At 48.0% G+C, this 13,943-nt stretch overlaps 1 protein-coding gene across 1 annotated transcript in view; it reads left to right on the top strand.

Annotated features, from left to right (window-relative positions):
- Positions 1-13,000, top strand: part of LOC119108259 (soluble guanylate cyclase 88E) — a 76,416-nt gene extending 63,416 nt beyond the window's left edge. The window contains exons 14-15 of the mRNA XM_037231839.1: positions 12,510-12,650; positions 12,840-13,000. Coding sequence (XP_037087734.1) covers positions 12,510-12,650; positions 12,840-13,000 — 302 coding nt within the window. The remainder of the gene's footprint in view (positions 1-12,509; positions 12,651-12,839) is intronic.
- Positions 13,001-13,943: the final 943 nt, after the last annotated feature.

Here is a 13,943-nt window from a genome sequence, read left to right as displayed (position 1 = left end):
TGTAAATACTCTCCTATTACTCTCCCACTATTGTTTGACTAAAAAGCGCTGCCATGGGTTCAAGCCGTCCTAAACAATTTGAGCAGTGGCCAGAGCGTACAGGCTCCGTTTCTCCGCTCCCAAATCTGCAGTTATGATTTTCAGCAAAAATATGCGCTGCACTCCCAATTTTCGGCTCCCATTAAATTAACATTGTATGACTTTAGTTTCGTCTTTCAAACTTCTTGGCATCGTACTTGACCGACGATTATCTGGATTCTAGAAACAGATTGGTGATTTTCGGATGCACAGAGGTTGGGTATGTGAAAGCAAATCTATTTCGATCCTATTTCTATCTGCAATCTACGTTAACTATCATCTACGTTCACAATGTCTCTGTACAACACAGCAGAAATTTCGGTGAAGCCCCCGAGCGTATCACTCAGAAAGAGTTGACACAACAATTACAAAGTGAAAAGTGACAGCGGTTTATGCGATAACTTAAGGCCTGGTTTCTTTAGTTTCTTTTTTACCTCAAAATGCGAACAAAATGGCATCTTTCGGTGCCTTCTGGCTTGCTTCAGTAAAAAGCGCATGTATGAAAACCAAGCGAGTAAATCGTGTCTCCTGAAATCCAGTGGGTCATATCCGATAATGTTTGGGGGGAGACTTTTAGCAGGCTTTTCCTTTGTCAATCCAGTGCCCCTCCCCCTTACCAAGATTCTTCCTGCGCGTCTGCGTGGATGAGCTCATTGTGCACCGAATGTGGGTGCATCAGTATAATCGCACGTGGCCACTGAACAGCCACCCCAACTAACAACGCTATTATACTCAGCCCGTGTCGCGCGTGACATTGACATTATGAGGTTTCGTCTGCAACACATTTGAACTGAAATGGGTTAGGGTCGCTCGTTAGGTACGCTGTTCCGAGCAGCAAAGGCTTGGAACAGCGTCCCCCAGAAGTGCAGCAGGCTTACAAAGCGTGTGAAATGGAACGAGAGGAGAAATACATTCTCAACAGTAGGCCGTCTACTTAAGCTATCTGGCGAAAGGCTGAGGACCCTTTTCCTAACTGGTGCGTGGAGGAGTGCCTATGTTTTGTTTTGCGTTGACTGAAATGCATGTGCTTGCATATGCATATGCATATGCATATATCGATAAAACTTCGGTTCGTCGAGAACCTGTGTATAAAAGAGTTGTGAAAACCGCATATTTTGTGAACACTGTTTTCTTGTTAACGCATATATAAATACGCAAAAAATCGCTATGTAAATAATAGCAAATTGTGCACGGATTTCACTTTTGGATATGCAAAACAGAGACGCAACTTCACACCCTCAGCTTAACAAAAAAGGTGCGCTTATCAGAACCTGATGCAAACTGCTAGGCCTCTATATATGATTCCAATAGGTACTTACATGAGCTTTCAAGAACATGCAGCTATTGTGAGCACTATATATATATATATATATATATATATATATATATATATATGTGTGTGTGTGTGTATTTAACCCAGACCATAAGTGACGAATCCGAGAAGTTTTTTCGCACCTGTCCCTTTATGGCGAATTTTGAGACGTCCTCCTCCCAATCATTTTGAGAAATCGACATCCATGTATACAGACATTGTAAACGACAAGAGCATGTTCAGATTCTTAGATGAGATTGTTCTGGGTATGCTCCCCTACCCCTGTAAAATAAAAAGAGAAGAGGAACATCACATGTTCTAGACTGAGCTGTTCTTGTCATTGCTGCATGAGTTATCATCCCGAACTATCAGAGCGAATGGAAAGGTATCACATGTTCAAGTGTGATGTACTTATTTTTCAAAAACCTTGCATCATTTTCCCGTGCTTTGTGCTGACAGTCGTTCTTTTAGTTTTTCCGAAGATGGAAATAGATGTTTCCAAAACATTTAGATAAAATATACCAAAGCAACTTTGATACTTTGACTTTCAATGGATGCATAAACACACACACACACACACCACACACACACACACACACACACACACACCACACACACACACACACACACACACACACACACACACACCACACACACACCACACACACACACACACACACACACACACACACACACACACACACACACACACACACACATATATATATATATATATATATATATATATATATATATATATATATATATATATATATATATATATATATAATTTATATATGATGTACGCATATATACATACATAAGCAAGTGTTGTTAAAGACCTTGGGACAGGTGAAATTAATATAGTTTTCCTGCATCTGCTCTAGGTTTCTCACAACGCTTTTCTGTTTACCAATGAGACTAAACAGCAACTCGCCGATGTGTCGTATCTGTTTCCTGGTCAGACGTTTCGACAGCATTTCACATTCCATTTGCAAAGGTACGCACATGTAGCATAAAAGCAATAAATATGCAGGTTGCATGTTGAAGCTGGGTATAATTAGTTTGGAATGTTGTGTCCGTTCTGGTGACTCAGCTGGTTACCGCGCCTGCCTTCCGATGCACTCGCCCGTGGCGGGGGGGGCTGGAGTCGCTCTAGGCGCTCGCTGCTTGTCCTCGACAGGTATGACCTGAGGTCGGTGGCGGCAGCCACGTCGCGGTCCGTTGAAGCCAAAGGGGCAATACGGACCGTGCCGAGTACTGCGGCACCTTAAACTTTCGCCACTCAATCCCGCCGTTGCTTGGAGTTGTGTGATCGGATGGTAGGGTTCATGGCCTACGCAACACACACTGCTTAATGTGAGCTCCCCCCCCCCCCCAGAAATGCATCCCCTCAAAGGGTTTGGATTAAATTTTCAAAACGCTAACTAAGTACAACTATTAGGTATAAACAAAAATTTACAATTAGTCTGTAGGTGAGTAGAAGAGCTGAACCTGGTTCGAGTGCATTTTTACTTCGATCGGGTGGTTTTCGTCTCTGGCGTTTACGAAGGTGTCGACGACGCATCTTGCGCAGTGTTTGACAGAGAAATACATCTGGAATGGCGTTGATTTCCATGTGGCACATGTAGGCGTTGATAAAAAGCGATGTCAGGGGGCCCTATGGCCATGCCGTTCTTTTGTCGGCGGAGTTTGCCGTCTGGTGTCCCTGGCATGCGGACTCGTCGCACAGGCAGGCGTTTCATGCAGGTTCGTCGCACAGGCAGGCGTGTCATGCAGGCTCGTCGCACAGGCAGGCGTGTCATCCAGGCACGTCGCACAGGCAGTCGTTTCATGCAGGCTTGTCGCACAGGCAGGCGTTTCATGCAGGCTTGTCGCACAGGCAGGCGTATCATGCAGGCTCGTCGCACAGGCAGGCGTGTCATGCAGGCACGTCGCGCAGGCAGGCGTGTCATGCAGGCACGTCGCACAGGAAGGTGGGTCATGCAGGCACGTCGCGCAGGCAGGCGTTCATGCAGGCACGTCGCGCAGGCAGACATGGCATGCAGGATCGTCGCGCAGGCAGGCGTGACATGCAGACTCGTCGTGCAGGCAGGCGTGTCATGAAGGCTCGTCACACAGGAAGGCGTGTCATGCAGGCTCGTCGCACAGGCAGGCGTGTCATGCAGGCACGTCGCACAGGCAGGCGTGTCGTGCAGGCTCCACTACAAACGCAGGGAGGTCACCCAACCCATCATGAGTATTAACCTCACGACCAAATCGGACCCCTTGAAAGCACTAGCGTAGTTTATCAGACTCTTTGTGACATTATGAAATTCCACACTCCTAAAGGAATCAAACTACGTTGGTAGCACTATTACTAGACCCTCAAGGCAGTTGCCTGTGCACTTGGCTGAAGGCGCTCCAAAAGAGCACCTAAGAAAAGAAAAATGACCGGAACATCAACCGAAGCGACTTAATCAGAAGCACCAGTACCATAACATCATCCTCAGACCGGAGGGGCCGTATGTTCTGGAGGCTGTCACGATCAAACATCGTCTCCGGATCAGCACAAACGGATACACCCATCAGGCATCTTTCACCTTGTTAACAGATGATCGTGACCATCAGTAGAGCTTGTAGATCTGATGTTTCGCCACGCAGCTTGCCGTTCAGGCTTCATATGCTCCCGCAAATATCAACACCGTACTTTATCTTGGTACAATTTGGAGATCGAACTTATCTTAGTTGTACCTTATTGTTGTACTCAACTGGTTATATCTATCTGCAACATGCAGTCATATTTTCGTCGCTTGTGCTCTTGGTGCGTGTGCGATTAAAAGTCCAGCGAGTTTTATTTTTAGTCTCAATGATGTACAAGACCGTATTATGAAAGCTAGAGCAAGTGCTGAAAAGGCTTGTTAAATGGATCTCGACCAAACTCCGTGGCAGTGCTTCTTTAAGGACCTTTTTATTTTTTGATGCGTTACAATGATATATATATATATATATATATATATATATATATATATATATATATATATATATATATATATAGATATAGATATATATAGATATAGAGATAGAGATAGAGATAGATATAGATATAGATATAGATATAGATATAGATATAGATATAGATATAGATATAGATATAGATATAGATATAGATATAGATATAGATATAGATATAGATAGATAGATAGATAGATAGATAGATAGATAGAGAGAGAGAGAGAGAGAGAGAGAGAGAGAGAGAGAGAGAGAGAGAGAGAGAGAGATATATATATATATATATATATATATATATATATATATATATATATATATATATATATATCTCTCTCTCTCTCTCTCTCTCTCTCTCTCTCTCTCTCTATATATATATATCTATATCTATATCTATATATATATATATATATGTATATATATATATATATATAGTACCTATATATATATATATATATATATATATATATAGGTGTGTTTGTGCGTATGTACGTGTGGGCGTTCGTGCGCGCGTGTGCGTGCGTGCGTACGTGTATGTATATATGTGTATGTATATATGTATATATCTTTGTGTATGTATGCAATATGCTTGAGTTTTGTTTGCGCTTGACGCGAGCCAACGCGCACGCTCAGTGTAATATGACGCGCAAAGCACGACTTCATATAAACACTGGTAAGGTGCAAACTGTACCATCGTTTCGGTCGCTGCTTTTTTGCCAGTCTTTGTGGATATATGCTTCTGAGAAGAAAAAAATGCATCGCAGAGGAGAAATACCATCATGGGCGTCTTCCACTCTCGAACGTCACATTCTCTTAATTTGATAGTATATTTGCTCTCACGAGTAAAATACGCTCGTACTCTCTGTTACCAGATGTATTCAACGATCGGTTTTCACGGTTTGACAGCTAATCTGATGTAAACAGGCCAGCGTGTTCTTCGTACAAAAATAACAATTTAGCTTTGTGCAAGTAAAGAGAAGCCCCGATCGGTTCTCAAGCTAATATAACGTCCAGTATAGGATGGAAGGAAGTATATTCCTTGGGAAAAAGCGACCACATCAGGTCATATGACGCCTACCACCCGTCCAGGCAGTCCTGGGGTGACAGTTACAAACAGGCACGGGCGAAATGTGTCGCCGACGTGGAGTTGCCCCTGAGGTGGCAGTGCGCACGGCTGAGAGTCGATATTTATGTAGCAGCGGCAGCAGTCGAGCAACAGCGGGCGCGGTGTGTGTTCCATGGTGTAACCATGCGCTGTGGTGTTTGATTTCAATTTCGGGAATGTCAGGTAAGCTCCACCGTTTTACTGCTAATTATGCCGCTTTCTAATAACCTAGCTTGACAAGGTACAAATCGAGCGTGATATACGTGATGTGTCAAGGTGCCTACACTACCAGTTCAGAGATACCTTTCTCTTTTTTGGACCACATTTGCTTATGTTGGTTACATGCATTAGGTGGTTCAAAGGAACATTAGGGGTGAAGAGGGGGGTTCATGTCATCATTGAGAGGGCTGCACCCAGAGATTATATAAATGGCTCCCTTTGGGGCAAATGTACGTACGTAAACTGTGGTAATATGGACGGAACTATTTTGAGACTAGAATATCGTCCTAGCTTGTCTGTTCGTTCCCCTGGTCATCGTGGAACTAGTTCAGCCATACCCCGTCGCATCTCTTTTCGTCCATTAGATGTATGAGATGGGAGCAAATGTCGCAGCAGCCTGTTCAGCCCCAAGTTGGAGATAAACCGTTCTATTTCTTACAAAGAGACAAAATTTTAACGCAAATGTTGAAAAAGCAGGGATGGCAATAATACGGCAAAAGATGCCTGTCCGGGAATGCCATGCTAGTAAAGCATGGAATGTTTATGTGAGTACAATGCTCAAGAGAAGCTGCTGCTGAGGCAGCTGTTAATTTTGCCTCTAATGGAATCTTTGCTTCGTTGGTGGCTTTAAGTCGCGCTTCAGCGCATTTTGCGAAGAGTTTAGGTGTATTTTCACACATTGATTGGTTATATCGTCTGAGAAAATACTGTTGATTCCTGTGTTTCACATTGATCAGCAGGACTATTGGACAACATAGGTATCCGTAGACACAATCTTAAGACATCAGATCATGACAGCAAATCGGTGGACATAGGTCGTAATGTAACATGCGTATGTTTTGCCAGTTGCCTTTAAATTTGCCCAGCTACATTGCATATCTTTGACAGCTTCATGAGATTGGCTGCACGCAATGTGACACAGATGGCATGATCTGTAGAAGCGTCTGAGAATTTAGAAAATAACAACTACGGGGAAATTGTCACTGAATATTTACCCAGACGTAGTGCGACTCTAACAATCTCATGCAAATCGTTGCCCACAATAGATATCACATGCCACATAGATGGCATGATCCATAGAAGCGTCGGGAGAATTCGGCGTATAGATAAACATCCACTATTAAATTGTCACTCGATATTTGCCCAGCCATAGTGCATTTCTTTGACGCCATCATGGAATTTGATGCACACAATATGACCTGGAGGGCATGATCCGTGGAAGTGTCACGAAAATTTAACGCGCAAATAACTTCCATTGGGAACGTGTCATTGAATATTTGCTCGGCGATAGTGCATCTGTTTGAAACCTCATACCTCATGTGATGTGATACACAAATGTTACATGGATGGCATGACCCGTAAAAACACTTGTATAATTTAAGGCACATATTACAGTCAGCGGGGAATTTTCGTCGGGCAAATCCATTGATGGTGTGATAATGCTTCGAATTTAGATAAACCTATATTTTGGGTCCATCAAATTTGTTTGGGATTGGTATATAACGCTCGGAATGACGAGAGAAAAAGGCCTGCAGGTCGTCTTGCCTTAATATTATAACAGAATGTTTTTATCTCTGGGTAGACATCATATGGTTGTTTCGTTCTCCCTTCAGAATCTTTAGAAAAGCCAGCCAATGACTACTGGATCGTGGTTGCCAACCTTTACACTTTAAGCAAAACGTCTTTCGGCATGCTACATTAGTTTTATTGGGGACGCATCGGGCTGATCGTTTCTGAAATATCGGACGTTGTATTGCGCTCCAACGGGGACCACTTGATATGCGCAGCTGATCATGGCATACACGCTCAAGTACTTGGAAATGTTTAAGTCATTTTCCATCACAGCCCTTACAACCACATCTGCTTGCTGGCTTTCTTCACGATCATCATTGCCTCCGCCACACCCAGCTGCCGTTCACGTTATGTCCGTGTCTTTATCTTCAATAAAAATTTGACGCCAATAATAAAAACAAACGATTGGCTGAGTTCTTTACCATGAAAACAAGTTATTATCGTCGTCCGCGCTATTCGACAAAGCACATAGCTTTTTAAGTGAAATCCTTTTGATCCCTTCTTTTTCGTTTTGTTACCAGCTGTTTTAGCTTCTTTTATTTCTTGTTAAGCGTTATAGTTGTCAAATTGAGCAAAATATATCACATTTATGCGACACTGGCCTTGAAGCTGGTCGACTTTTATCTCATGCTGGCCGGCGAGGGGTTAGCAGGATCGTCCGCTGAGCTGAGTGGCGAGGCTGAGACGCTCGCTGCGCGCCTCTTGCGCGGTCAATAGGCACCGAATATGCGTGCAGGTAGCGGCAAGTTAGTGGTAATAACGGAAGTGTGAGCGCCCTATGCGCTGGGAGGCATGCTGTCAGGACTTCCTAGCTGCTGCGGAGGGCGTCGGGCGACTATTGTCATGGCGAAAGTGCATATCACGCCGTCTGATTGGGCAACGATACGCTTGTAATTCTGAAGTGTAAAGTGGCCGTGTCTTTATGAAAGGTGTTAACTTGGAATCAGTTCAGAATAATTGGTTAAGAGGTGTTCAAGCTTTTACATCAGATATTGCGAATTGTACGGAGTTAGTCCATCCGACAGCGTATGCAGCCAGTATGCAGCTGTACAAATAATGGGTCACGTGATCGGTGCCAGCTACTGTCCTGGCGAATGACTTGTGGCTTCTTCAGAAACTGGTGGAGTTTTCGGAGGAAGCAGGGTAATTCTAGGCAGAAGTAGAACAAACAAAGAGGCGATTGCATGACCTCTCAATGCCGGTCATGTAGAGTTCATTCTTTTCTAAAAAGAATTCGCAGAGTTACGCATGATACCCCTACAATTCTCTGGCAGTCTCATTCATCAGCACGCCTGGCTCTTTAAGATATATCAGGAAGTGTTTTGATTATATTTTTCATCAGAGGTGTGTAGTATGCGTTGTACAAATTTAGGGTGCGCAAGGGCACAATGCTCATGAGGTTGTGTCATCAACAGCAAAACCGAGTGAGACATAGCAATTCTTTGACACAGGAGTCCAAAAGCATACGGCATAGCGGAAGTTCTTCCCTAAACTTGAATTCATGACGCGCGAGCCGATCACAATATCGCTGTACACCGACGCCCGGCGTTGCAATCACTAAATGTTGGGCGGCGTTCGCCGCCGCAGGTAACACCAAGCCGTGGGCGGCAAGCGATACAAGATATATTTGCGTTTGGAAACGATGCTATCGAGTGCTCCTTAAGCTGTCGCACGAGAATCTCGCGGTTAAGGTCTCATATGCGGATCAGACATTGCCCACTTAATTGCCATGTGGCAGAAACTTTATGTGCTGTTGAGTATGAACTTGTTGTACGAGTATGTTGGCTAGTACTGCTTTAGACTTTCACGTCTCTAAGACAACTCACGCGATGCAAGCAAAGGCATGCAAAGCGTATGACTCAGAATATATTGTCCGGTGTACAGCTTAATACATATAGCAAGTTCTGCAGCCTGTACCACGGGCGTGTAGAGAGAGAGGGAAGGGGAGGGGGGGTTGAGGTGACCCCATGCACATCTTGCTCTTGGCCGAGTCTGCGTATTCGATGCACCTGCCCAAATAGCAGCTGCTCACAGACTGGAAACCCGAAAGGTGTGTCGGCGGAGATCGCACGGTAGCAGAAATACCGTCTCAGCTGGGCTCCACACATTGCCGAATCTCCGGTTCCACTCCCAGACGTCCTCGGCAGTGCGGCGCTGGTCGCACTCCTGGTGTGAACCCGATAGGACGAGATGGCCAGCGGAGCCTGCACTTTGTTCCGCAGCTCTCAGTCGCTGAGGTCTCGCAGTGGAGGATGTGTGACTGGTCCGTGTCAGGGGGTCAGTTCGGTGCACCTCACGGCCTCGATGCCCATGGTACACAGCAGCATGCGTGCATCTTAAACTAGAGCATGGCATTATTCAAACTTAAGGTTCGCAAGCGCACAATAAGCATGTTGTTTACGCGGCAGTCTTCGAGCAGCCAAAACTGGGGATATGCAGTAGACATGTCAGTGTACAATAGATGCTTCTTACCTGGACCGCGAACGACAATGGGTACGCATCAACAAAACACAACTAAAATTAACCGTGCTCAGGGCATAAATGTTTTTCGAACCAAAACATGTTTTGCATCAGCGGTCTGTTCTGAAAGTACTTATACATATGTAGGTCTTAATTTTACTAAGTTGGCTGGGCGCTGGCTCTGCATCAGCGTGTTTGTGACGTTAACAAAATGAAATTTTGTCAAGTATTTGCCGTCTTTTATCACATAAATGGAAGATTATAATTTCATGCGTCGATAATATTGGCGAGCGCTGTTCACTGGCGCCTCGCAGTGACGATGCTGTGAACAGATATTCTAGCGTTTGCAGGCGATCAACTTAGCCCATTGCTTTGAGCAACTAAACAATATATTCACAAAATCACAAAGTGGCAATCGAACAAAACCTTCACAAAGTCGCAAGATTGCAGCAAACAACCATCACCAACCAACATAACAAAAACATGTTCAACATCACGAGGTACGGCATCGGCACCCACATCCAATTCAGCACGCAACATGTTACAGATGTCGCGACAGTCACCCACTAAAGAGGGCGCTGCAGCTGGCACCCTGAATTATCGTGCTAAGCTCAGCAAAGCACTCGCCACTCACAGCCATATTTGCTTGGTGCACCAAATGCCGCGTGCAAGGTCATACGGTAATGTATTCAGTGGGGTTCTTAAAAAGACCTTATAGTTCTCTGCGATTTGGGAAGGGGGGGGGGGGGTAAATAATGAGTGGAAGCACTCGAATGCACGCAACAAAAGCGGTGAGATAGTTGTGTAAACGCCGAATCAGTCCCTACAGCAGTCGTTCACTAGCAGCTGGTGTGCTGCCATGGAGCTCCTCCCTATGTTTGAAAGGCTGTGTGTAGCGCGTTATCACTCTTTTTTACCAGACATAGACCGCCGCTAAAATTTGTCAACAGCTTCCTGAGTCTGAGCTTCGCTCGCGTCAACACCCAACCCCTACCCGCCTTTTATTTCGAAGTGGACATTTCCCAAGCTTTTTGTTCAACGTCAGAAGATAATGCAGATAATGAGTGGAAGTTATTGGCATTTGCCTTTGCGTCGCTCTTTTCCTTCATGCGCGCCACAGCTCCTGCGTGTCTTCTGCATCACACCTCTCTGCCGGGTCTCCGTGTCCGCGTGAGAGGAGCACCGTCCGTGGGAGCAGCAGCGTCCCATGTCTGGGTCGGCCGCTCTGCCCCCTCCCCAGGCATGACTGCACGGGCCCGTCACCCTGACCATCGGCCCTCTTGCAGGTTACTCGCCCTCTGCACTCAGCATGTTGGAGGAGCCCTGGTAGCTCGCGGGGCGGCTGGCCGGCCGCGCCGCGCCGCGCCGCTCGCATGTCCGTGTGAGTCCGTCCGGGCCCTCCGTGCGCCGCGTCTGTCGCGTCTCGGCACGCCAGAGATCGCCGCCGTCTCAATCACACGAGACCGTGCTGGTCCGAGTCCACGCCTGGGAGCTTCCGATGGATGGCCACAAGCGTGAACATGCTATGCGATTTGAATTCATATCGGTTTCGAATGGAGGAGATAACCAGGACACTGGGGTGAAGTTCTAGGCGGATCAATTCCAACTTATGGTGTGTTATCCCGCGGTTAATGTTTAGATACGGTGGACATTAATGTAAGCCGACTTATTCCTCGCAAGCCCCGATACCCATAGCCTTGATTCCGGTCGGCCATGGCTTGGTCCTAATTGCAGTGATAGCCAAACAGTATAGCTGGGATCCTTGCGACAGGTCAAAACTGGGGACGTCAGGGTTTTAAGGGCTTTACATGAGACGCTCACACGCACATGTTAAGGCATAATGCTAAGTTCAGAAAAATGGTGGCTGCTTTCTCTCCTCCCTTTCCTCACGCTCTATGTCTGGCGGAGCCCTTGAACACAATCTAAGTGCTGAAGTAATTAGGGTCCAAGATCCAACGAGCCAAGAGGCTGTCTGTCTTCTGATATCAGAGTCCTCCCACTGTAAGGTGTATCAATGTATATCGGTCTCGGAAATATAGCTCCCTCAGTGTGTAAAAGGGTTGCTTCCACGGTTACGTGTTCTTCAAAATTTTCGACAATTTCGTCAATTATTTTGAGCAATCATGCCGAGGCGTGTCTTCGTCATTCTAGTTACGCTTATACTCTTTATGTTTATTGTACAACTCCATATAATTTGAGCGGCTCGCTGGCTGCCATACGGCAGGCCTTAGGTATGAAAATGTTGATTCTGCAGACAACTTCGGGCGATCTCGAAGTGAAACGTAAAACATGACACTCGCCGGGCGATCTTACATGCAAAAAGCGACAGTTATCCAAGTGTCACCAAACCCGTCACCAAAGCCCGTCACCAAATACCAGTACACGAGTTTTGGATGGTTCTCACGGATCAACCTATGCACTGCTTCTTGATGGAGGCTACGTTTCCGGGGAAGTGACAGCGTGATAAGCGGTATCTTCCGGTGCGAGGGCCGGCGCCAACAGAGCCAAGACCAAAGAGGTGCCACTTGGTATCCACGCGGTTCTAGCAGGGTCTTGCCTAAAGTACAGCAGGATCTAGCACGCTCGCTTTTCTCGATAAGTGCCGTCTACCTGCACACCGTCAAGCCCTGTCACCAGTATCCCTAGTCTGCAACTTTTCACACGCTAAGCGATTTGGATTGCCACGTTCTCTCCCCCCAAGCCCCCCGTTGAGAGCTGCGGCCACCCACCACTTTCACTGGCCTCCCCCGACCTGCCGCTCGCTCTTCGTTCCAGGCACAAGCGCGGGAACAGTGGACGAGCGCGTGCTGGACATCAAGCAGCGTCGCCAGCACTCGGCGCAGAGCCAGCCGCTGTCCGTGGCCGCCGCCCTGGCGACGCCGCCGCCGGCGCGCAGTCACAGCCTGCGGCCGTCGAGTCCGATGCCGCGGCGAGCCGCCCCCTGCCTGGCCGCGCCGTCACCGCCGGTCGCGTCGCCGCCGGTGCGGGGTCACGTGACGCTGAGTGTGCCGGTGCCGGTGCCGGTGCCGGTGCCATCGCCGGCGGCCGGCCCCGCGCGCGCCTCGGTGCACCACGGCTTCGAGCCGCCGAGAGGCGCCGCGACAGCGCCGCTGGCGCCCATCTCGGCCAAGGAGAGCGGCCTCAGCCGGGAGCTGCAGGCGCTCGGGCATGAGTACGGCGACGGCACGGAGCGCCTGGTGAGCAGCGCCAGCTGCTGTCCCTCCTCGCGCCACGACTCGCGCAGCTCCGTCTGTCAGATCGTCTGAGCAGCGACGCCGCTTGTCAGGTAGCGCGACGTTCCGGCGCCGTCTGTTAGACCGACTGACAGTCCAAGCACCGTCCCGCAGCTCAAACAAGAGCCTAGGGCCGCCCTTCATACCGTCCGGGCTCTGGCGCCGTCTGTCAGATCGGCTGGGGGCCTGGCGCCATCTGTCAGATCTGTTGAGGGTCTGGCGCCGTCTGTCAGATCGGTTGGGGGTCTGGCGCCGTCTGTCAGATCGGCTGGGGGTCTGGCGCCGTCTGTCAGATCTGCTGGGGGTCTGGCGCTGTCTGTCAGATCAGCTGGGGGTTTGGCGCCAGCCGTCAGATCGGCCGCGGATTGAGTTTGGCTTTTGTCAGATCGCCCGGGCACCAGCTGGCGCCACCATATTTTCCGAGCAGCCAACACCGTGCGCCAGATCGAGCAGGGGCCTGGAGCTCATGTTTGATCAAGTGGAGACCTGATGCTGTCGAGCAGGTCGACTCAAAGCCCACACTCCCTTAGATTGAACCACGCGCAGTTTCGTCAGCCAGCGCCGTGCGCTAAAGGCTTTTTCTGGTCGGCTCTCGGCACCGCCCGATCGGACTGCCGCGCCGCAGTTCAGCCATGCTTCGCAGATCCCCGGACCACAGCGGGCAACTGGTGCCGCCATCTGCCGGCGGGGCTGGTGAATTGCGCCAGTCACTGCTAGCGCGGCTGGGAGCGACATTTGATCGCCAGAGCGGCTTTTTTTGCTAATTGGGGTTTCAGTTGTCGGGGTGGCTGGTTAGCTGGTGACGTCATCCGTGGCACGGCTGGTGAAGAGGGATGTCATTTATTTGCTAGCAAGGCTGGTGGTCTCGCTTGTTTGTCTCGGTGACTAGTGGTGTACGTTCTTGCGCGGACGCCTGGTAATGCTATTTGACGGAACACCTCCCGGCGCGTTCACTTGGTCGAGGCGAATGATGATG

The sequence above is a fragment of the Pollicipes pollicipes genome, unplaced genomic scaffold (genome assembly GCF_011947565.3).
Source record: "Pollicipes pollicipes isolate AB1234 unplaced genomic scaffold, Ppol_2.1 Scaffold_6686;HRSCAF=7923_pilon_pilon_pilon, whole genome shotgun sequence".
In the NCBI taxonomy this organism is placed as follows: domain Eukaryota; kingdom Metazoa; phylum Arthropoda; class Thecostraca; order Pollicipedomorpha; family Pollicipedidae; genus Pollicipes; species Pollicipes pollicipes.
Note: the sequence above shows the minus strand (reverse complement) of the source record. Positions and strands in the feature narration are given on the sequence as shown.